The 25264-nt window shown below is 40.8% G+C and overlaps 1 protein-coding gene across 1 annotated transcript in view; it reads right to left on the reverse strand.

Moving 5' to 3' along the window:
* Positions 1-25264, reverse strand: part of RAB13 (RAB13, member RAS oncogene family) — a 999793-nt gene that overhangs the window by 561972 nt on the left and 412557 nt on the right. Inside the window, exon 2 of the mRNA XM_044079917.1 lies at positions 22741-22801. Coding sequence (XP_043935852.1) covers positions 22741-22801 — 61 coding nt within the window. The remainder of the gene's footprint in view (positions 1-22740; positions 22802-25264) is intronic.

A 25264-nucleotide genomic window follows, 5' to 3' on the forward strand; every position in this document is an offset into this window, starting at 1 on the left:
TCTTGGGTAGGAGTCTATCAGCATAGTACATCTTAACTTGGCAATATTTGCCCACTCTTCCTTGGAAAAGCACTCCAAATCTGTCAGATTGCGTGGGCATCTCTTGTGCACAGCCCTCTTCAGGTCACCCCACAGATTTTCTATTGGATTTAGGTCTGGGCTCTGGCTGGGACATTCTGAAACTTTAATTTTCTTCTGGTGAAGCCACTCTTTTGTTGATCTGGATGTACGCTTGGGGTCATCGTCATGTTGAAAGGTGAAATTCCTCTTCATCTTCAGCTTTCTAGCAGACACCTGAAGGTTTTGTGCCAAAAGTGACTGGTATTTGGAACTGTTCATAATTCCCTCCACCTTGACTAAAGCTCCAGTTCCAGCTAAAGAAAAGCAACTCCAAAGCATGATACTGCCACCATCATGCTTCACCGTGGGGATGGTGTTCCTTTGGTGATGCAAAGTGTTGTTTTTGCACCAAACGTACCTTTCGGAATTGTGGCCAAGAAGCTCAACCTTGGTCTCATCAGACTATAACACATTTTCCCATATGCTTTTGGGAGACCTGATGTATTGTTTTGCAAATTTTAGCCAGGCCTGGATGTTTTTATGTGTAAGAAAAAGCGTTCATCTTGCAACCATACCTCATAGCCCAGACATATGGAGAATACAGGAGATTGTTGTCACATGTAGTACACAACCAGTACTTGGCAGAAATTCCTGCAGCTCCTTCAGTGTTGCTGTAGGTCTCCTGGCAGCCTCAATAACCAGTTTTCGTCATGTCTTTTCATCAATTTTAGAGGGACGTCCAGTTCTTTGCAACATCACTGTTGTCCCATATTTAGTACACTTTCTGATGACTGTCTTCACTGTGTTCCATGGTATTTCTAATGCTGTAGAAATGTTTTCGTACCCTTCTCCTGACTGATACCTTTAACAATGAGATCTGAAAGCTCTCTGCGAACCATGGCTTTTGTTGTAGCAGGCAACTGAGAAAAGTCAGGAAAATCGTACTAAGACAGCTGAACTTTATTTGGTGTTAATCAGAGTCTCTTTAATTGATGGCAGGTGTGTATCCAAGAAGACTGAATGCTGTAATTAAATCAAAAGGTGCTTCAGTAAAGTATTAGTTTAAGGGTGTGCACACTTATGCAACCAGCTTATTGTACATTTTTTATTTCCTATATTTTTTCCCCTAACAGATGTTTTTTTGTCAATTGAATTGTACAGGTTATAGATCACATGTGGTCTAATTTTTTATATCACAAAAACCTGGCATTTTAACAGGGGTGTGTAAACTTTTTATATCCACTGTATAAGGACATTAAACAGGCCTTGTGTGAAGTGTTGTCATTCACTCTGAGGATCTTTAAGAGCAGGAGAAATATGCTTGTTTTTTTGCTTATTTTTTAAGGGGACATCAGCGTTACAGATTTTAGGAGGCTGTTACCCCTTACGACATTCAATCAGTGTAGTCAACATCTCTTCCCTCAACAAAATCTGAGGAACACCTCTAGACCCTTTGGAAATTATCAGCCACCGTTCTCCCTGTACATCCGAAGTGGACATCTGCAGGCCTCCAAAGCAGTCGCAGCAGAGGAATCTGACAGAGAAACCAGGTGATTCTCCAGGCTTTCACTAGCCTCAAGAGAGACATCCAGCAGAGGCAGCACAGCAGAAGAATCAGACAGAGCTTCATTGGTCTTCTTATTTACAGACAGCTGACCCTCAGGCCAGGAAGATCCTTCCATGGTGTCTTTAGCCAACAGCTTAAGGCTTTGGTTTTCTAAATAAATAGCTAAGAAGGACAGCAGACTACAAAACATCTTAGGGACAAAGGTTTAGCAAACAGAGCAAGATATATGGTCATGGGAAGCACCTAAACAAAATAAGCACTGCTCATGATGATCTTTATGGGGAAATCTGTTTCCTGTACTGGCATTTCCCCTTTCTGGATGACATGAAACCAACAACCAAAGTCAGAAAAGTGATAAGCTAACAAAAACCCCAATGGGGCACTTATCTGAAAGCTGCTTGGTAACCAGCAGATGAACAAGCATTCAGACTGGCAATCCAAGATGGCATTTGGACTGACGGCAAAGAAGCTCTGAGGATGGTATGGCTGGATGTCACCTTTATGCCCTACGCCATGCGCAGGGAGCATACGTGTGACATATTGCACACCAATTACTACCTAAAGGCTTTGGTATATTGGTCGGACATCGGGCTGCCCTAGGCAGGAGATCACCTATTGTACAAAACACTGCAACAGTGATATAGAAGTACATCAGTAGGAAGACTTGAATGCAATAATTCTCACAAGAGGCACAATGCAAATCTGGATCTTGTCTCCACATGGTTTTAGCCATGCCTGCTGTAATTCAAAGGACTGTAATTCATATTATCAGAGTGGCAAGACTTTATCTGTAATTGTGGAGGAATAATACAGTAGTAAATCCAGTAAATCCAGTGTTGCAGTACCACGGCAGACTCATCAGACATTAAGGTACACCATCCTGAGTTTATTTAGCTAGCAGGGGTATATGAACTGGAGCTTTCACTGACAGATATTTAAGTGCGTGGGGGGAGGGGGTATGCCTTAAATGTGCAATGACACTTTCAGAATTTGTTGTTTTAAGTACAGAATTGTACTTTATTTATTCTTCATGGTACTGAGACTTGCAATGTGGGGTCTTGCCACTCATGATAGGAAGCAGTTTTAGTCTTTTTATGCATTTACCTTGGTCTTTCAAAATTACACAAAAACTGCAAATGGTATACATGTGGCTTCAGTGGAAAGACAGGTCCGAGTGTGCTCACAACAGCATGTTTAGTACTGTTCACTTTCACTAATGTACAAGCAATACTCACAAAATGGATGGCATAGGAATAGAGAATGCCTAACAGGGGTGTGTAATACATGTTTCAACATATACCAAATAAGTTGAATGCAAACAAAACAATCAATAGTAGCCACATTAAGACAGACAACACTCTATAAACAGATATGCAACCCAATTACTTAAGCAATCAGCATACATAATTTAGGCCACAGCCTAACCTCTTTATAAGATACAAAATGAATGGACCTGGGACTGTCATGCTCATCTTTAGTAAAGACACAAGCCAGGTCTTATTACAACAAAGAATTATCACAGTTCACCCATTGGACTTTGTCTTTTCTACCCCAAAAAGACTTTGCACTAAAAATAATGAGGTTCTGAAATCTCTCACTATCATTACAACAAAATGCAATACTGAAATATTTAAAATAAAACACTGATCTTCTTCCCCTGCGCCCTCAAAAAACACCAAGAAATCTAGTTTCAAAACATTATAAAATACAGAGGAAGAAATACTTCGTAAGTTCTTAAATACCGCCTCCCCCAAATCAACATATAACTTAACAGGTTAAAAGATACACTATTCCAAATTATCAAATGCTTCACAGATAAATGAATACACCCTCCCAAATTAAGAAATACTTCACATGTAAATAAATATACCCTCCAAACCAGCTAATACTTTATAGGTAAATACATACTCCCAGAATAGATTACCTACTGAAGTTTATTTACCCAATACATCCAACCACCTGTATACATACTGAGAATCCCTAATATCTCAGTACAGAAACAACAACCCAAGGAGCAAAAACATATAACATGATCCTCTACCATTTGAGATCTGCCAGAAATACACAATTCTACTACAAAGAAGCTTTAAACGACCCTGAAAATAACAGTTAAGTGGGATAGTCAGCATAAACAAAAGTTACGTCCTTACCATGCAATAGATTTGGATGATCAGGTCCATGTTCAGAAACCAACAGGATGAAATCAAAGGCTTTCAGACAGCTCAGCATCTAAAACTATTTCAAGCTACAAGCCTTCCCCTTTTGCTTATAGTGCACTGCCATCTATCTAGCTTGCTCTCTACATTCATGTGTCTTACCTGAAAGTGGAGTACAACAAGGAGAAATTATAACCTATATTCCCCTCCCCTCCCGCAGTTCATGTCCACCATGAGGCTGGGTAAGGTTGTAGGCAGTTCTGATGATGGACTTTCTCATCCAGATCTATCACTGTAGTTAAGTACATAACTTTCATATCTGATATTTGAAGGCCCATTCTAAGCTTTTCCTCTTGAGTGGTCATGATGGGGACAAACCTCTTGGTGCATGTGGCTCTAAAAAGAAGGCCTAGACCTGCAAATTGCATCACGTTTACAATGTAAATATCAGTAAAGGATGCATTTCTCAAAAATACCCGAGAGGTGTCCACTGTTATAGCTGAATGCGTTGCAAGCATTGATGACAGAATATTGTCTCTCTTTCTCACACACACAGATAGACAGACATATATATATATATATATATATATATATATATATATATATATATATATATATATATATATATATATATATATATATGTATATATATACAGATATGACTGCAAACTTAATCATAAACTCTCCTGAGGACACCAACATTCTGAGGGCTTTTTCCAAACCAATAGTTGGTGTCAAAACCATGGACGAAAACTAAATACCAAGACATGTACAATAGATTCCTTCAGCAAGCAGGAAGTCTCTTGTAACTATCACAGTGACAACACAACCCTGAAAATTGATCCAGTAGTTAGGGAAGTGGGAACATATGCAGACAAAGAACCATTCCTCGATCACCACATACCTAGTATTTTAGCTTTCAGTTGGTATACTGGTTAAGGTGTTTAACTCACAGACACAAGGTATAGGGTTTGATTCTAACCTTGAGGGAAACCAACTAGGCGTAAAATGGCCCACAAGGGCAGCTAGCCCAGTACTGACATATTAGAATGGAGGCTGGCATAATGGTCAAAGTGTTTACCTTACAAACACAAGGTACAGGTTTTGAATCTCAACTTTGACGGAAACTGGCTAGTCTTAAAATGTCTCACAAGAGCAACTAACTACTTACCTATGAACATCAGCAGCAACTGGAGAGACCTCAGAGACTTCTCACCAAGAATATGCAAGGCCTACAACACATGACCTGCACGTACAGACTGAAGACCCTATCACTTTAGTTAGTACTATATAGACTGCTTAGAGGTAACTTGTGCCTGGCTTACAGAGCAAAAAAAAAAAACTTTTAATATAAAGTTATCACTAACAGACCGAAACCGGTCTGTTTGTGATAACTTTATATTAAAAAAGTTACAAACTTTTTTACACCTTGGTGCTGGCTATTTTATTTTTGCATTACTGTCTCTTTAAGCCGTGCACTGCTGAACTTGCAGGGGAACATTCTGGACTGGCTTACAGAGCAGTCTCAGACCCTGCCTTGATGAACCTGCTGCACATCCGCAAATCCAATGGGACAAGAGTCACTTGCTCTAGGGATCCTAACCTACCTGAAATATTAACAGGACATGCTGGAGAGACAGATACGTTTCCCAGAGGTTGCCACTCCTCTGGAACAAACTCTCAATTCATGTAAAACAGAGCTCCTCAATGATCCTATTTACGCATAATCTGGACAACTGGATGGAAAACCGTAAATTTACACCGGGGGTTTCATCTAAGTCCCTCTTAGACAGGGGCAGCTGGTGCTGATCTTGGATTTGTGTGCAAACATAGACTATATATCTTGGTCCATAAGGAAACAAGGGTATAACATGGCTAGGCTTGTAGAGGTCTTAGGGCCAATAGCCTAGTAACCTCTTATGATCCTTAAGAAAATCCATTTTTACTGCACAATTTATTACTAAGGGTATGGTATCCAGGTCCAGAAATGTGATCCTTCCACTGTATTTTGCACATATCAGATTAATCATTGAGTGTAATGCCCCCTATTGGTGTGTACACATCTAAATATTGGACAACTTGAATGCCCACAATACTTTCTTACTAAGGGGCCTAAATTATGAAAACTACGCAAAACGCCTCAAAGCCTTGTCCCTCTTGGTGTCACACAACTGAGGGCAATCTCTGCCTTGAATAAACAGCCTCAAGAGACCCTAACCTTTCAGATTTACTGCACATTCACAAGTACAATTAGGCATAAACACTCACTCAGGAGATGTAAACATCCTTGCTACACACACAAAACATGCTGGAGGGACAGACATGTATCATAAGAGAATACAGCCACTTTGGATCCGTCTTCCTCTCCACATAAAGTAAAGTACTTCTCTTACATTATTCAAATGTAATCTAGACAAATGGATGGGTAACTGTAAATTAACCCCTAGTTCAACACTCTTGTTCATCAAAAATAGAGGCAACATGTAAAAGATCTGCTCATATCTGGGTTATTCAGACTTAAAATATAAGGGCTAAAAACTTCATGGGAATGTATGGCTAGGATTCTAAAGATCTTCATGGGTCACGAGCCTAGTTATGTACCTATGAACATAAGAGCACATGAATCCCAGATCCTTGTAATATTCTGCTTTATAAGTGAGTTTCCTTATTAATTTTATTGAAAAAGTCCCGCCCTGAAAAAGAGAAATTATGCAAGTCTTTATATTTACAATAGCTCTGTGATGCCCCTCCTCTGGGCCAGTAATCAAGAAGCCTCAATCCTCACCACTGACACCAGTGAGGATTGAGGGCTCCTCGATTACTGGGCCAGAGGATGGGCGCCACATACTGGTGGCAATGGTGAGATTGAGGCTCCTTGATTACTGGCCCAGAAGAGGGAAGTCACATATTGGTGAGGAGTGGTGTAGATATTAATTGAACTTCTGTAGCCAGTAAGTAGTTGTCACTAAAGGTGTATGTGTGTGTATGTGGTGTGTGTGTGTGTTTGTGTGTGTGTGTGTGTGTATGTGGTGTGTGTGTGTGTTTGTGTACTCTAAGCAGCCACAAGGTAAACATACAGAGTTTAATTTTTCACAATAGTTTTATTTATTTTTGTCAGTATAGTTTTTTGTCAGTATAGTTTAGTCAGGGAAAGCAAGCAAAAATGTCAGCAGAGGATTATGGCAGGGCTGGTGCATGCCAACCTGACTAAAGAGGAAATTATTTCAACCATAATCGCAGCTGCAACACAGACCAGAAATCAGAAAGACAACCAGTCTGGTGATGTGGATGTGCAATGTGCAAGCCTCAGAAACAGGACAGTTCACCTTTTCCTCAGAGGACTTAAAAACCCATCTAGACTTAAAGAGGTTTGAACTGGAGGCCAAACGTTTGGAATCAGAATTGGTAAGAGACTGTGGCAGGCAAAACAGATGGAATTAGAATCAGCAGAGAGACTGAGGTATTTGGGGGGGGTCACAGAAAATGAGAGAGTGCACCGTTTGGAGGCTGAAAAAAATAAGAAGCAGTGTCAACATGAGGGGGAGATGCTGACTCTTCGTCAGGGTCATGGAGGTAATGTGGAAGGGAATAACCAAACCCCAGAAGCAATAAAGGTCATTAAACTTCTCCCACAGTTTACAGAGGGTGATAATTTTGATATTTTTATTCATATATTTGAAAGAGTATGTAAACATTTGACCAAGGGCTCTGGGTACAGTTCTTGACCCCCTTACTCCATAGTAAAGCTTTAACTGCTGTTTCTAAATTGTCTGATACTGATTATTTAAACTATGACAAAGTAAAACAATGTTTACAGGAATGTTTTAAGTTAACACCTGAAGCTTACAGAAAAAAGTTTCATGAGCACAGACACAAGGCAGATGAAAGTGTATGTGACTATACTGCTGAGCTAAGCACTTATTTTATAGGTTCATAGGTTCATACTAGGCTATCTGCCCTAGGGCATTTATAAGCCTAGCCAGAATGTGTTTGGCTTTCGCCACCCATTTTAAATTAATTTTGCTATGCCCTTTTTTGAGGTTAGTATACTGTGCCTCTGTCTAACAGTGACACAGAAGTGATACCCGGGGTAAACATATGATCTCCCATCCACTCATCAAAATTCCTCTTGAAGAGAGTCATTGAGGGACTCTGCCTAACCTGGACTGAGATTTTACTCCAGAGTGAAGGGAGCCTCTGGGTTATGAATCTGTCCCTCCAGCATGTCCTATTTATTTCAGTGCTGAGGTTCAAGTCTCTCAAGTGTGTAGCTCGATGGGATTTGGATTTTCTGAGGTGCAGCATGTCCATTAATTCCGGGTTGGACATGGCTTTATACGTCAGGCACAGATCGCCTCTGAACAGGTGGTATGCCACTGAGTAGAGCTGGAGTTTCTTTAACCGGGCAGCATATGGCATCTGTTTGAGCCCTTTGATCCTCTTGGTGAGGCACTTTTGGGGTCTTTCCAGTTGCTGCAGGTGTCTGGTAAGGTACATCCAAAAAGGGGCATTGTACTCAATTATGGGCCTGATGAGGGATGAGTAAAGAGGCACAATGACCTCCCCTGATCTAGATGTGAATCCCTTCATGATTAGGTGGGCTATATAAAATGTTTTTCTAACCACTTTGGAAACGTGGTTGTCAAATGAGAGATTGCTATCAACTTGGGTCCCCAGGTCCCTAATTACTTCTTCTGTACTTAATGGATTACCACCTATGTGGTAATTTGTGGGCACTTTGTTTTTGCCAAAGGGGATGACTATACACTTTTTGGCGTTTAGCTTGAGGCCATGGCTCTGGCACCAGTTGTCTGTTTCTATGAGGCCCTTTTGGAGGATGCTTGTGTCGGCTGGAGAGTCGATTATGGCCCAGTTTGCAGTCATCTGCGAACTTGGTCAGCCACAGTCCTTCCGTGTTGGCCTGTACCTCTGAGAAATATATACCGAACAAGAGAGGTCCCAGGACTGAGCCTTGTGGGACACCACTTGTAACTGGTTTGGAGTCTGACATGGCTCCAGCAATTCTAACCATGTAGGTTCTGTCCTTGAGCCAGTTTGCAACCCATCTAGTGACATAGGGGTTTATATTTAAGCTGGTGAGCTTATCTATAATGCCCGAGTGGGGTATTGTATCAAAGGCTTTTGCAAGGTCCAGGTAGGCTGTGTGGACCACCTTCCCCTCGTCAATGGCCTTAGTGACTGTTTCAAAGAAATCAACCAGGTTTAAGAGGCAAGATCTGCCCTTAACAAAGCCGAACTGGGTAGGATCTAGTGTCTAAGTCCCCAATATCTTTATTTATGAGGTCCATGATGATCCTTTCCACAGCTTTGCAGACCAAGCTAGTCAGGCTTATGGGGCAATAGTCTCCAGGATCCGTTGAGGAACCACCTTTGTGGAGAGGGACCACAGTTACTGTATACCACTCTTTGGGTACATATCCTGTAGTAAGGCTGAGATTGAACAGTAGTTTTATGTTTGGGTTTAGCTCTTCTTGGAGTTCATGTAGGACACAGCCCGGGACACCGTCTGGTCCCACTGATGCTGTGTTTTTTGCTTTGGAGAGGTCGGCTCTTACCTGAGCATCTGAGATGTCAGGGGGGCAGCACTCTGCTGGGATAGGTATTTGCCCTTTTGGTGGGGAGGGGGGGGGTTTGAGCTGAACCTGTCAGCTAGGATGTTGGCAATGTCTGTGGGTTCGGTGTATTTTTTGTCATTTTGGACTAATTCTGAGCATATCTGGGAATTCCCACCCAGGTTCCTGACATAACTAAAGAAAGCCTTGTGATTATCCTTAGTGTCCTGTGCAATTTTTCTCTCGAAGCTGGCCTTAGACGATTTTATGAGTGCCCGTAGTGTTTTGCTAATACTGATCAGAGATGCCTTCCCTTTTTGGAATTTTGGTCTACCATTTAGTAGCTTCCTCCTTCTATTGTATAGTTTGTTTATGGCTGGGGTCCACCAGACAGGATGTCTGCCTTTGGAGGACTGGGTCTTGGTTTTATTTGGGATCGCATGATCCATGCATTCCTGAAGGTGTTCATAGAATGCGTTTATAAAGGATTCTGTGGTCTGGGCCATATTTTCCACAGGCCCAGGGGCTTTGAAGGATTCCACCTTGGTTTTGAGGAGTGTGAAATTTGCTTTAGAGAAGTTTTTCACTGTGGTTTTCTGGGCAGGGGGTGGGGTCGGGATGTGAATATCCAGTGAGATTAGTTTATGGTCTGATCTTACCAGTGAGGATACACTTCTGGTCTGGAGCATAGAGTCCCCATGTTGGTGATGATCAGGTCCAGTATGTTTTCCCCTCTTGTGGGAGTGGTTACAAGTTGTTCCATAGCATTTGAGTTTATAAATTCTAGGAACCTTTGGGCTAGGGTGTTGGAGCTAGAGTAATGCTCCCAGTCTATGTTTGGGTAGTTGAAGTTGCCCAATATAATGGTGTTTGGAGAGACCTTCATACTTTCCAGTGTTCTCAGGAAGGCCAAGTGGGGTTCCTGGGTTAGGGAGGGTGGTCTGTAGCAGGCTATAAACTGGAAGGCAGTTTTACCCACTGTTAGTTGCACATGGATAGTCTCTGATGCTTCGTGCTGTGACACCAACCTGGAGGTGTGGGTATCTTTGACGAATATTGATACTCCCCCCTCCTTTTGTGGGTCAGTCCAAGTTTTGGGGCCGAAAAGCATGGTATGAGGTATAACCTGGTAGTGCTGGGGTGCTCTCGGGAGCCTTGAACCAGGTTTCTGTTACTGCACAGATATCGATGTTCTCCATACTAAGGAGAGTTTCGAGTGCGTGCATCTTGAGGTTTAGACTTCTGGCGCTGAGTAGCATTACTCTTACTTTCTTATCCCTTGTGATACTTATGGAGGTGGGTTTGTCTTTTGAGCCTTGCCTAAAAAAGGCAGTATGGGGGTAGCAAGAGCCTTTGCCAATATCCGAAAGCCCAGGGGTGACAGGTGCAAGCCGTCCCTAGCGAAGCATCGTGGCTTGTCGAGCATGTCATCCCAGGCTGACAGGCATTGGATCCCCTTTGAATGACACCAATACTTAAGCCAATTGTTGAAATTGATCATCTTGTCTTCATATTGTGGCATCATTCTTGGTGAGGGTAAGATGCTACTCAAGGTCAGGGTCATACCGGCCTGGGCCACATGCTCAGAGAGCTCCTCTATGTCTCTTTTCATGTAGTCCAGGGAGGTACGTCTCAGGTCATTCACACCAGCATGGACAATGACCGAGTCATACTTGTACTTGCCTTGGAGTGACCTGAGTACTTGTGTTATGTGGCGGATCCTAGCACCCGACAGGCAGCTCACCATGACCTTCTCCTTGTTCAGCCTGGTGAGCGGGACATCAGTGTGCCTGACGATAGAGTCACCTATTACAAGTGCATCAGGTGTGTTGTTTAGCCTTAAGGGCTGTGACTGTTCGGCACACTGGCTTTGTGATCTATGTGTTGCACGTGTTTTGTTTTGGGGTAGCGGTTGCTTGGGTGTCTGCTTTGGAGGTCTCTGCTGCTTAGGCAGATTTTTATTTAGTGCCTCCGAGTATGTTTTTGTGTGTTTATGTGTTTGGTTTGCTGTCGTGGTAGGTCTATGTGAGACTGGAATTGTAGTGAGTGTGGTTTCCTTCTCTTCCTGACTGGTTACGCCAGTACTGAGTTGACAGAGCTTAGCCTCCAGTTTGGCTATATGGATGCATCTCTCACATGTGTTGGAATTTGTTGGGAGGAGGAGAGGGTTGTCTGTGTACATGAGGCAGTTGTAACATTGCCTCAAGATTCCCAGATTCACCAGCTGGACCGGAGAGGAGATTGACAACTGACCTTTGGACATGCTAGAATAGTATTGGGAATTCCTTTATGATTGAAAAAAGGGCCAATGGGGAACAAGGTACTCAAGGGGAGTTTGTGAGGGTGCAGTGCTTTTAATTTTTTAGTGCTGACTTATATAATTGCTTTAGTGAGCAAGTGCCAGGTAACTTAAATGCAATGTGTTACAGGTAACTTAAATGCAAAAACGACAAACAGTAACTTTCTTTCAAGTGAAACAAGGAAATAAGTACAGTAAGCAATGCAGATATCACTAGGGATCTTGCATTTATTTTTTGAACTGTTGGTAATGGGTGATCCCATGTGATATAAACATTTTTAATAATGCTTTGTGGCTGATGTTTCCAGTGTTTTTCAGCTACTTCAGTATTATGTTTGCACAATCCCCAGTGCAACAGTCTTGCCACGTTATTATACCTTTCAGTATACAGTCCTTCTGCCATTAATATATCACAACTAGCAACAAGATGTGTGACTTGTTTCCAATTCTGTTTTACCAAACCTGCATTTGACTGTTTATCCTGCATGTCCAATGGACGGACTATGTAAACCAATGTGTACATAGTCCACTATCTTGGGCTGCCAATATTAGCCTTTCATCATTTGGTTTAAATTCACCTCTCCTTAACCATTCCTGCATTCAATCCTGATCAACATGAGGATGTTCCAAGAGTTTTCTACATCTACAACTATATTTATGCATTGTCCACATTTATTGCCTTCTCATCTGGTCCTTCATCTTATATTCTTTGTTTTTTGGCACATTCAGTTGCTGCTTGAGTTTTATCTATTTCTGGTTTGATTTCCATTCCCACTTAATGCCAATATGCTTCTGCTAAACTATGCAGAGACATCATCTTAGACTCATTCTCCTCATGTTTTAAAACCTTCATTATGTTTGGGTCTTGTGAGGTCAGCAGATATGTATGCAGTCCTACAACTGCAAATCTATACATATAAATCAATTTTGAGGAGGCCCATACCTCCTTCAGAACAGGGAATATATAGTCATGGCATACACTGTTTTTTTTTTATAAATCATTTGATAAGCATAAAAACCCAGCCACTGGGGATGCACAAGCCAGTGCATTTCTTCGTGCCAGTCGCAAGCCTGGATAAATGGGGAGGGTTGCGTCAGGAAGTGCATCCGGCGTAAAACATCTGCCAAATGAGATATGTGGAAACCAATACAGATTTATATACCGGATCAGTCGAGGCCCGGGTTAACAACGACCGCCTCCAGTATTGTTAGCCGACAGGGTGCTGGCGGAAATTGGGCTACTGTTGGCCAAAGGAGGAGAAGGAATAGAAGAGGGGGAAGGCATGCCAGAAGGCAGGAAGAGAGGAGAAAGGTTAGGAGTGTGGCAGTGAGGGTAGAAACTTTGAATGTTGGCAGCATGACTGGTATAGGGAGAGAGTTGATATGATGGACAGAAGGAAGGTAGATATATTGTGTGTACAAGAGACCAGGTGGAAGGGAAATAAGGCCATGTGTATTGGAGGTGGGTTCAAATTGTTCTATCATGGTGTGGATAGGAGGAGAAATGGGGTAGTGGTTATCCTGAAGGAACGGTATACCAAAAGTGTTTTGGAGGTGAAAAGAGTGTTGGATAGAGTGATGTTTATGAAGCTGGAAATTGATGCTGTAATGATAAATGTTGTTAGTGCATATGCTCCACAAGTTGGGTGTGCGATGAATAAGAAAGAAAAATTTTGGAGTGAGTTGGATGAAGTGGTGATGACTGTACCCAAGGGTGAGAGAGTGGTGATCAGAGCAGATTTCAATGGGCATGTTGGTGAAGGGAACAGAGGGGATGAGGAAGTGATCGGTAGGTATGATATTAAGGAAAGGAATGCAGAAGGTCAGATGGTAGTGGATTTTGCAAAAAGGATGGACATGGCTGTGGTGAATATGTATTTTAATAAGAGGGAGGAGCATAGGGTGACATACAAGAGTGGAGGGAGATGCACACAGGTGGATTACATCCTATGCAGGAGGGCCAGTTTGAAGGAGATTGGAGACTGTAAAGTGGTGACGGGGAAAGTGTAGTTAGGCAGCATAGAATGGTGGTCTGTAGAATGACATTGGTGATCAAGAAGAGGAGGACGAGTGTGAGCGCAGCACCAAGGATCAAATGGTGGAAACTGAAAAAGGGTGATTGTGAGGTGGAGTTCAGGGAAGAGTTAAGACAGGCACTGGGTAGCAGTGAAGTGTTACCGAATAGCTGGGTAACTACAGCAGAGCTAGTAAGAGAGACTGCTAGAAAGTTGCTTGGTGTGACATTTGGACAGAGGAAGGAAGACAAGGAGACCTGGTGGTGGAATGAGGAAGTACAGGATAGTATACAGAGAAAGAGGTTGGCAAAGAAGAAGTGGGATTGTCAGAGAGATGAAGAAAGTAGACAGGAGTATAAGGAGATGAGGTGCATGGTAAAGAGAGAGGTGGCGAAAGCTAAGGACAAGGCGTATAGAGAGTTGTATGAAAGGTTGGACACTAAGGAGGGAGAAAAGGACCTGTACCGATTGGCTAGACAGAGGGACCGAGCTAGGAAAGATGTGCAGCAGGTAAAGGTGATAAAGGATAATGAGGAAAATGTACTCACTAGTGAGGAGAATGTGTTGAACAGATGGAAGGAGTACTTTGAGGGGCTGATGAATGAAGAGAATGAGAGAGAGGGAAGGCTGGATGATGTGGTAATAGTGAATCAGGAAGTGCAATGGATCAGCAAAGAGGAAGTAAGGATAGCTATGAAGAGGATGAAGAATGGAAAGGCTGTTTGTCCAGATGACATACCTGTGGAAGCATGGAGGTGTTTAGGTGAAATGGCAGTGGAATTTTTAACCAGATCGTTTAATGAAATCTTGAAAAGTGAGAGGATGCCTAAAGAATGGAGAAAAAGTGTTTTGGTACCGATTTTTAAGAATAAGGGTGATGTGCAGAGCTGTAGTAACTACAGAGGGAGAAAACTGATCAGTCACAGCATGAAATTATGGGAAAGAGTAGTGGAAGCTAGGTTAAGAAGGGCGGTGATGATTTGTGATCAGCAGTATGGTTTCATGCCAGGAAAGAGCACTACAGATGCGATGTTTGTTCTGAGAGTGTTGATGAAGTACAGCGAAGGTCAGAAGGAGTTGCATTGTGTCTTTGTGGACTTACAGAAAGCATATGACAGGGTGCCTAGAGAGGAGCTGTGGTATTGTATGAGGAAGTCGGGAGTGTCAAAGAAATATGTAAGCGTGGTACAGGATATGTACAAGGGTAGTGTGACAGTGGTGAGATCTGCCGTGGAAGTGACAGATGCATTTAAGGTGGAGGTGGGATTACATCAAGGATCAGCTTTGAGCCCTTTCTTATTTGCAGTGGTGATGGACAGGTTGACAGACGAGATCAGACAGGAGTCCCCGTGGACTATGATGTTTGCAGATGACATTGTGATATGTAGTGAGCATAGGGAACAGGTTGAGGAGACCCTGGAGAGGTGGAGATATGCTCTAGAGAGGAGAGGAATGAAGGTCAGAGAGACTAAGATGGAATATATGTGTGTGAATGAAAGGCAGGATAGAGGAATGGTGAGGATGCAGGGAGTAGATGTGGCGAAGGTGGATAAGTTTAAATACTTGGGATCAGCAGTTCAGAGTAATGGTGAGTGTGGAAGAGAGGTGAAGAAGAGAGTACAGGCAGGGTGGAGAAGAGTGTTAGGAGTGACTTATGACAGATGAGTACAAGTAAGAGTGAAAGGGAAGGTCTACAAAAGGGTAGTGAGACCAGCTATGTTATATGGGTTGGAGACAGTGGCATTAACAAAAAGGCAAGTGTCAGAGCTGGATGTGACAGAGTTAAAGATGTTAAGATTTGCACTAGTTGTGACGTGGGTAGACAGGATTAGGAATAAGTATATTAGAGGGTCAGCCCAGGTTGGACAGTTTGGAGACAAAGCTAGAAAGATGAGATTGTGTTGGTTTGGACATGTGCTGAAGAGGGATGTTAGGTATATTGGGAAAAGGATTCTAAGGATGAAGCTGCCAGGTAAGAGGAAAAGAGGAAGGCCTAAGATAAGGTTTATGGATGTGGTTAGAGAGGACATGCAGGTGATTGGTGTGACAGAGCAAGATGCAGAGGACAGGAAGAAATGGAAACAGGTGATCTGCTGTGGTGACCCCTAACCAGGAAAAGCCGAAAGAAGAAGAAGAATTTGATAAGCATAAAGCATCCTTCTTGTTTTCCTATCCAACGCCTTTTGGGGCCAGTCTGTCACTCCAAAACTGTACTTTAGGACTTGAGAAGCAAATTGGTTTACAGCTTGGACTCTGTTCCTAGATGTCAGAGTAGTTTTCAGTATTAATTTTAGTCTTCTAAAGTTTTCCTTACTAAGTTTTATTCGCATTTGTTCATGTTTTATTGCTGAACCCTCATCAATTACCTAACATTTATACACACTCTCTTGTTCAAGTTCTTCTATATCACATTCCTGTCCCAGGCTGAGGTTTTCCTGGTGTTGCAGCTTTCCTATTTTAAAGGATGCATTTGTACATTTATCAAGACCAAATGACATTCTTATATCTGAAAAAGTTTTGACCAGTTGCAGTTGTGTTGTCAGTTCCTCACCTGATGACTTATGCAGTTTTAAATCATATGCAGAGAAGATGAGAAGCCTTCATACTTTGTTGTTTTCTGGGAACCAAATTACACCCATGACCTAATCAGTTAAGTAGACAGTTTAATTTGTTAAGGGCAAGACAAAACAGTAGCGGTGACAAGGGGTAACCCTGGAATATCCCCTTCGAATTTTTATCCCTGGAATAATAATTTGTCCTTTATTATGACTTAACTGCAAAGTGGTCTGCCACAGTTTCATTGCTGCTGTAATGTAATCAATCAGAGTAGGGTGTATCTTGTACATTTTTAAGCATTCTCTTACCCATGAATGTGGGATACTGTTAAATGCTTTTTTGTAGTCTATCCATGCCATACTTAAATTCTTCCCCTTTTTACTGTTTTCCATTATGACTTTAAGAACAAATGATCCTTTGCTCCATATGATTTTCTCTTGGTACCCTTTTGTTCTATTGGCATAATTGAGTTTTCTTCTAAGTGACTGTAAACTCTGTTGGCATCAATTCCAGTGCATAGTTTATAAATCATCAGAAGGCAAGTTATTGGTCTACAGTTTTCAGGATAGGTTGCAGGTTCGCTCTTAAGTAGCATTGTTAACCAGGTGGGTGTCTGTTCAGGGAGCACATACAAACAGTTATTAGTCGTGGCTAAATCTTCATGTAAAGAGGTTAATAATTCTAGCCAGAAATTAGGTACTGCATCTGGGCATGTTACAATTAGGAGCTTTTCTTAACTTTGTTTCACACTCTCTGGCCGTTACTTCATCCCATTTCATATACTGTACATTTGAACTTTTTATTCTTTCTTTTACTTCCTCTATCCATTTAGCATATTTGTTGTATTTCACAGGATCTTCATAGATATCTATTTCTTCTTTTTTTGGTGGGGTTTCAATTCCTTTTGCCTTGATTCCTAAATCTCTATAAAACTTTCTTGGGTCATCAATAAATTGCTTATGTTGTACTTTTCCTTTATATTTATCTGCGTATCTATAAGTTTTTCTGCCTGTGCTGATATTTTTAGTTTATTTGCGATACTACACAATAGATCCTGATCTGATACCGTGCACAGTTTTTATCACGTCTATCTTTGAGTATTTTTTTATTGATATCAAGTCTATCCTTCTGAGTATTTTTATTGATCTCTTCCCTCTTCTATACTCTTCTAACAGTGACACCTCTTGTTTTAACTGCTTTCTCTATTCGATACTTCCATGACGGCATTTGTTGTCTCACCTTCCTTTACCTTACAGTCCTGTGTTTATGTGGTAAGACTATCTGTTATTAATCTAGCTGCACAGTAATATATCCTGTTTACTTCTGTTTCTGTTATATTGTATGAATCTCTATGACCAGTCCTAATTACTGTGTTCATTTGTTACTAAACTTCTAACTTTTTGGGTTTTACTGACTTTCTGTAGTCTGTTTCTTTCATTGATCTTAATATGTCTATCCATCTCTATAAATCAAGCAACTCTTCTATTAGATATTTTTTTCTAAACTGAGAGCACATTCTTTGTTCTCCATTTCCTGCGGGCATTCTATAGAAAGTTCTATGGCATCTTCCTGTGCCACATTCTCTTCAGGTTATGTTAAAGGCTAGTCTTATTGACTGGATGAGTGGACAAAGGTTTATACGCAGGTTAGTATGTACAGGCCTACTCAGTTTCGGGATGAACACTATTTACCGCTGGAAAAGTGTGGCAAGAACTTTCAAGTTTGTCTACTTCAATTCTAGGTTGCAGTCAGGGTGTCCCACAGATCTCTGTCCTAGGCTCATACTTATTTAGGTTGTAGCTTTCTTTTTCATCAGAGGTGTTCTATAGTTCGTATGCAATCTGATACACAGAGACACAGCATACATCTGCAAAAGAACTTGACTAAAGAGAACATCTGTGGTCTTGTTCACTAGTGACGTTGAAGTGTAGCATAAGAATATCTACTAGAATAGGTCAGTGGCTGCAGTCCTGCAGATTTTGACTAGATCTATAATGCTGAAGCAGGAGTCAAGCTCAAGACAAAGCTCTCATTTTACAAGACAGGCTATGTCACCATGCACAAGCACAAGCTGTGGGTTGTGACAAAGAACACACAACAAGTAAGACAAGCTTCCCCAGAGGGTGACTGACTAACTCACTCTGACAGGATGTCTTTCCTGATGATGCAAGAGAGCTAAGCGTGCACTCACTACTTTTCTGAATCATGAAAAGTCAAATAAGGTAGTTCTGGCATTTTATAAAGATGTCTCCTGGGCGTTATAGATGCAGTTGTTCCAGCAAGGCTCACTGACACTGGGCACTACCAGAGACCTGAGACATGCTGGAGGGATACTTCTCAGTTGTTCTGACAATACCGAGTGAATCCCCAAGATGAGCTACAATGGGTAACTGAGGAAAGGAAAGTCTTACCTGCCCTGCTTTCATACCTCTCAACCTGCAGATATTAAAAATAGGAGCAAAGGTACTTGAAAACCAGGAATATCCAGCTGAAAACCTGGATATCAAATTAGCATAGAAACTGAATACTAAATAGCACATAACTCTTCCTGCTTCGTGCTTCCAGTAGGAATGTGGGATACTACTTAGAAACACGTTTAAAAAACACAGTGAAAAAAACAATGGAAAAATATTGAATTATCAAAAATGCAGTGCAAAATCTGTGAACTCTAAAGAAGCATACTGCAAAATTCTACTACAAAAGGCCCTTTATTTTTGTTTCAGGAAAGAGGAGTTGAAAGATAAGTCTCCTCTTTCTTTAAATTACAGTTGCCACTAGTTAAGTTGGTCATGTAGTGGTTTTCTGTACACTAGACAGCTTCAAATATTATGCAAGATGAATAAGATTCAGAAAATTGTGTGAAAGGACAAGTCAAGCCTAAAAATAGGGACATAATTCCAAAAACAGGGACATGTGCAGCCTGAAAACAAGAACATTCCTCTAAAATAGGAACAGTTGAGAGGTCTGCCTGCTTTGTCTACTGCCATAACAACCCACAACAACAAACGTTTATACACATACATGGGCAGTTAAGAGAAAAAAAATACTTTAATATTGTAGTAGGTAAACATTACATGTTCAAATTGCCCCTAGGGGAGTGTGTGTGTGTGTGTGTGTGTGTGTGTGTGTGTGTGTGTGTGTGTGTGTGTGTGTGTGTACTGCATAACAGAATACACGTGCCCTGCCATTAACTGGTACAATCTATCATTACTTCCTGCCTTTTCCTCATTGCTTACACTAGGGTAGGCTCTAGATCTTTACAGATATGATAAAGTGGGTACTGAAAATTTAAACAAATGAATTAAAATTAATTCATATATCACACTGCATACATACATGTTACATAAATATGTGTGTGTGTGTGTGTGCACGAGCACGTCTCACAAACGTATATCTCTACACACAGTTACTGCAAGCAGGATGGTGCATTTGGACAGGCTCTACTGGGCTTTTCTACTATCTCTATAAATATAAAACACTATCCTTATTAAAATATTCATTTCTCAGTCTTAAATACAAAACAAACAGCACTCCTTATACCCAGGTTCACAGACTTGCAGTAGTGATGCGTTAACAAATAATATATGTAACCCATGACTTTAAACACATCTTCCAGTGTTTCTGAATGAGTTTCCTTTACTGGAATTAAACTGTAAACCACAGGTACATATTGAAACTACTCCAGAAATGTGCCTACAGCATATTATCCAAGTCTGTATATTTACATGGTAAGTTAATGTGGTTGATGTTTAGATTTTTTAATCAACAATATAAAATGAGATCTCATTAGTAAGCAGTATTTCATAAGCCAATAAAAACTGAGAACAAAATATTTCCTCTTCCTGGATCTATGCTGCATTCATTAGGTGGATTTAATAATCATCTCATCTTCACCACTGGATTAAAAAGCCTTAAATAAACCATCACATTTTATTTATTTATTTTATAGTCATTGACCGGGATTGTCCAACTGAGCTGGAGAGCCCTTTTTCAGCGGAGGCCCGGGGAGAAAAGCTCCAGTACATAATACAATAACATAAGCAGTATTAATTTACATTCAAGTAAGAAAAAAAATATTATTAACACATTGTGATTCCATAGGTGATAATGAGAAAGACATTTTACATTCAAGAAAAAAAAAAAGAAAGAATTAGAATTTAACATATGATGTTATGAATAGAGGAGGGAAATGACAAACATACAAGAGATAGTTAGAATGAATGCTGGACTAAGGTATAGGAAGTTTGAGGTTAGAGGTGTCCAGTATTGAGGTAAGGGAGTAAGTGGCACTGAGAGTAGGAGATGGATAAAAGGTAGTAGGGGAAAAGAAGGACAAATTAGGGTAGATAACAGGCTTAAGGAAGGTCAGTACAGTGGCAGGACCACAGGGTTTTTAGGTGTTCTTTAGCGGCAACTTTGAATTGCTTAGGTTGTTTTAGTGATCTGATATGAAGTGGGAGATGGTTCCAAGAAATGGTAGGATTATAGCTGTAGAGGTTGTACCCAATTTTTGTCTTAGGTTTATAGATGTGTAGGAGGTCTTGGTCATAACTACCGAGAGATCTAGTAGAGAGTAGTAGGAGATAAGAAAGGTTATGTTTGGACAGTAAGAACGTTGGTAAAGGATGGAGTGTATGATCTGAAGCTTTGATACAAGAAGCTGTTGAGGAAGTTCAAGCCAGTTTAAGTATTTAAGACAGACAGTGATGGGTTTTGTAAGTATGGTGTGCTGAGAATCTAGCTGTCCTGTTGTAGGCTGAGTCTATCTTTGCTAGGAGTATGGAGTTAAGATTTGTTAGAATTTGTGACCTGTATAGTAGACATAAGCACATGTGTGTGTGTGTGTGTGTGTGTGTGTGTGTGTGTGTGTGTGTGTGTGTGTGTCTCACAAACATATACCTACGCACACCACAGTTACTGAAAACAGGATGGTGCATTTGAACAGGCTCTACTGGGCTTTTCTACTATCTCAAAATATAAAACACTCTACCCTTATTAAAAACATATTTTTTTCAGTCGTAAATACAAAACAGCACTCCTTATACCCATGTTCACAGACTTGCAGTAATGATGCGTTAACAAATAACATATGTAACCATATGTGCAATGATATCAGGCTGACAGAAATGCTTCCATCACTCAGACATTCTTATAAGGATTTTTTGTGCCATGGATTAAAATGAATTGTCAGGAAATTATGTTCAAGGGGCTACTTTTGTCCTTTCAGACTTCTGGTGCTAATAAGGTCACAGCCGTGTATCAGTATTTGCTCCATGGTGTAGACTGCAGTATGAATAACTACCCAGATACGGAAGAAGTTAAGAGGAGAGAGAGAAGAATGAAGAAGCTATACCTATGCAACTTTCTCTGGGGACAGAGATGAGGATTGTGTTTGGAGGCATGGAAAGGTTTGAATTCTCAGTGGAGACGAGGCCTACCAATCATGCTTGAGTTAATGTCCCTGCATAAACAGGGTCCAACCCTTACTGGCATACGCAATCTGAAAATGGCACATTCAGAGCATGCAAGGGGAGTGGTCAGGCTATACCAAAATCACCAAACCAGCAATATGACGGCCCAGCTCTGCCATTCTTCTCCTAGTACAGTGGCAATCCACACCTCCATTTAGCCTAAGGGCATCTTCCTCCAGGAGGACCATACTGACGAAAGGTTATATCATGGTTTACCACCAAACAAGAACCGTGTTAGTTGGAGTGATGCACAGAAGCTACAAGCCTGGAGTTAATTATGGCTAGGAAGAAAATATAGCAAAAAAAAAAAAAAAGTATCTTTACTAGTTATCATGGCCACAGTCATAAAGATGTGCTGCATGTTCCCCTTCCACACACCCCATCATGGTTACATGACAGTATACTGACTAAACCTTGGGTATTTACCAGAAGTTAGTTAGTAGCTGAAATCCACCCATAATCCATCTGAAGAAAGAAATGTGCTACTATATTTCCTTCACTAGCCAGATATAAAAATGGGGTCTATATCAAAAGACCTAAGAGTCGTTTAATCAAACACCTTGTCGACACAAAGACCGAACGCAGAAACACACACTTTCAAACATAACGTGGGGGGCTGTGCCCCCCCCCCCCAAATAAATATACCAACTCCGAGATCGCACTACAGTGGTGAAAGAGGCAAACACACGGGGATGGCCAAGTGATTTCTTTCCTAGTGAGAGAAATCGCTGTTTTGAGCATTCGCGTTTTAGTGCATTCACTTTTTGTGTGTCAACGAAGAGGTGTTTGATTAAATGCCTCATCAGTCTTTTGATATAGACCCATAAAAATGAAAGGAATTCATTACGAAATCCAGATAGACGATGCCACAGAAAATTCCAGATTCTTGGCAAACAGGCCAAGAACAACATTCCATTTCTCTAATTTATACTTTACTGATAGAAAAAAATAAGATTCTTGAGAGAAAAACTGCCTAGGACAGTGATAAAAACACATTTCCTTGCCTGTAAAGTATGTCATGCAAAAGCTTACTGAACACTTACCATACTTGCAGCTTGATTTTCTTACCGTCAATTTCTACTGTTCTTATTTTGAAATCAATACCTGAAAAACACAAAATGGGAATATCATTAAAGACGCATATTAAGTTAAATATTTTCTTTTCATATTTTATTACCAAGCAACTTGTTTCAATATTGCTTACCTCAGACAATGGATGACTTTCTAGCATACCCCGTAATTTAAGCTTTCAAGAGAATTTCTCTAATGCATAAGTAATGCCATTAAGCATCTGCATCTAACAAGGGGTGCTCTTTGCCTTCACTTGTTAATTACAAACCAACCGCAGAAAGCTATTCCAGAATACTACTACATTACAGCAGGTCATCTGCAGCTTTTATAACTTCCATATGGCACAGACGTTAAAACCATAGAATAGATTCCAGCAAAAGTTGTCAAAGTTATGAGGCATAGGTTTATAGCAACCCTCCCCCACCAATTTACTGATACTGATAAGCAAATCAAATCACATGGGTATCACTAAAAGCCTAGGCTGATAACTGTTGTGACAGTATGTCTAACAGAAGCAAGAATCATGTATTTAGATCTTCATGATCTACAGTCGCCCGCTTCAGTGCAAGGACTGGATGAGGCAATAAGCTTTCATTTTGGCATCTACAGGACTTCTACAAGCTGAAAGACTTCCTCTCACTCCTAGAATGCACAGCTCTTCCTTCTATGTACAAATTACATTTGCTGTATGTATGTATGGGATGGGGGGGGGTGAACATGCATACTATGCAAATACCCCTTACAAGCCTTGAGGAAGGTCAGCTAGGACTCTTTGATGGGGTGTTTGGATAAAGCAGGGGGAGGTGGGAGGGGATGTTGAAGTGGAGAGAAATGGCTCTTTAATATATAACATTATGGTTAGTACACACCTTTTGCAATTTAACGATCCAAAGATGGATCCAAAGGGTGACTTGGTTCTAAAGATCACATCCACCTTTTAGCATCTTGCAAAAGTATGAGGTTAAGTCCATATTGTTACATCACATATATCATACACATGAATGGAGAGAGGGATCCGAATGGAGAAATGAAAAGTCATCAAGCAAAGGAGAGTAGTAGTACAGAAACTGAATTCATCCTCAAATCTTGGTGAGTACCTTCATGAGGTGGACCTTGTTTTTACAAAATCTCACCAAGGTGACACTGATACACAGACTGTATTTATATAGCATATATCATGGACAGAAGTAGGTTAATAACTAAAAAAGAAAGCAATACACAACTGGATAAAAAAGTGCCCAATCCTGGTAGGCGCACTGGTGCCAGGACTGGAACAGATGACAGTGTAGAATTCTCAAATTATGGAAGCATTCCTACAATGGGGCCAGGCCAGGCCCAGGGGGAGGATGCCCCCCCCCCCCTGTTGTAGAAGGAAGTAGCAGTCCACAAAAAACACAAAAACGGATAGGCCAAAGAAGAGCCATAAAGACAATAAAGTGGACTATTGAGGATAAGAAAGAAATGATGTAATGTTACTATTATGCAAAAAGCCCAGAATTTCCAGGCACAAGATATACAAAAGGACTGTGAGAAATTAGAGGAAAGAAAAATACTTGCGCAAGAAAAGCTGTCAGAAGCTTCAAATGAAAATTTGTATTCATTGATACAACAGATTTGTGAAAAACAGTACGTAGATCAAGAAACCTTGACCTGTTTGGAAAAAGAAGCATCTGAGGAAGTGCGACAATATAAACAATAAAACCAAGAGATATTTGAAAAGTATAAAAAAGAAATATGGACATGGGAAAGAAAGAGAGATCTGATATGGTGCAATATTTATGCAAATGAGAAAGCCAAATTAATCAATATAAAGAAGGCCAGCCCCAAAGATATTCGAAGAGAAATACAGACAAAGGCATCTGAATATGGCAAATTTCACAATAAAAATAAAATAACATCACAAAGATGGAAAGTAGAAAAGAAGATTAGTAAGGAGAAGTTAAAAAAATAGAAGCTGAAGCTATCAAGTGCCTGCGAAGTGAAGGATTTGGTGTAGAAGGTCTAGCATAGGTTACATCACAGCAGGATAGAGTGAGCCCCCAAAGCAGGGAGAAACAGGAAGATCAGGAAACATTTGTAGAAGACATTTGGACATGGGAAAGAAAAATATTTAATATGGTGCAATATTTATGCAAGAGAGAAAGCAAAACTAACCAATGCAAAAAAAAGCAGCACCAAAGATATTTGAAGGGAAATACAGGTAAAGGAATCCAGACATGAAAACTTTACAATACAAAAAATAAGAAGACAGAGGAAAAGTAGAAAAGGAGGTTAGTAATGGAGAATTTAAAGAAATAGAAACTGAGGTCATGGAGTACCTGCAAAGTGATGGGATTCAGTGTAGAAAATCTAATTCAGAATGTACCACAACAGGACAGAGTAATGGATATCCAAATTAAGGGGAAATCAGTGGAACAGGAAGCAACTGGTCAGGTGCCAGATGGCAAGGGACGGAACAGGAAACTGTGGAAACTCTGATGCAGTCAATGTTGAGGT

The sequence above is a fragment of the Protopterus annectens genome, chromosome 8.part0 (assembly GCF_019279795.1).
Source record: "Protopterus annectens isolate FY-2018-M chromosome 8.part0, PAN1.0, whole genome shotgun sequence".
In the NCBI taxonomy this organism is placed as follows: Eukaryota; Metazoa; Chordata; order Ceratodontiformes; family Protopteridae; genus Protopterus; species Protopterus annectens.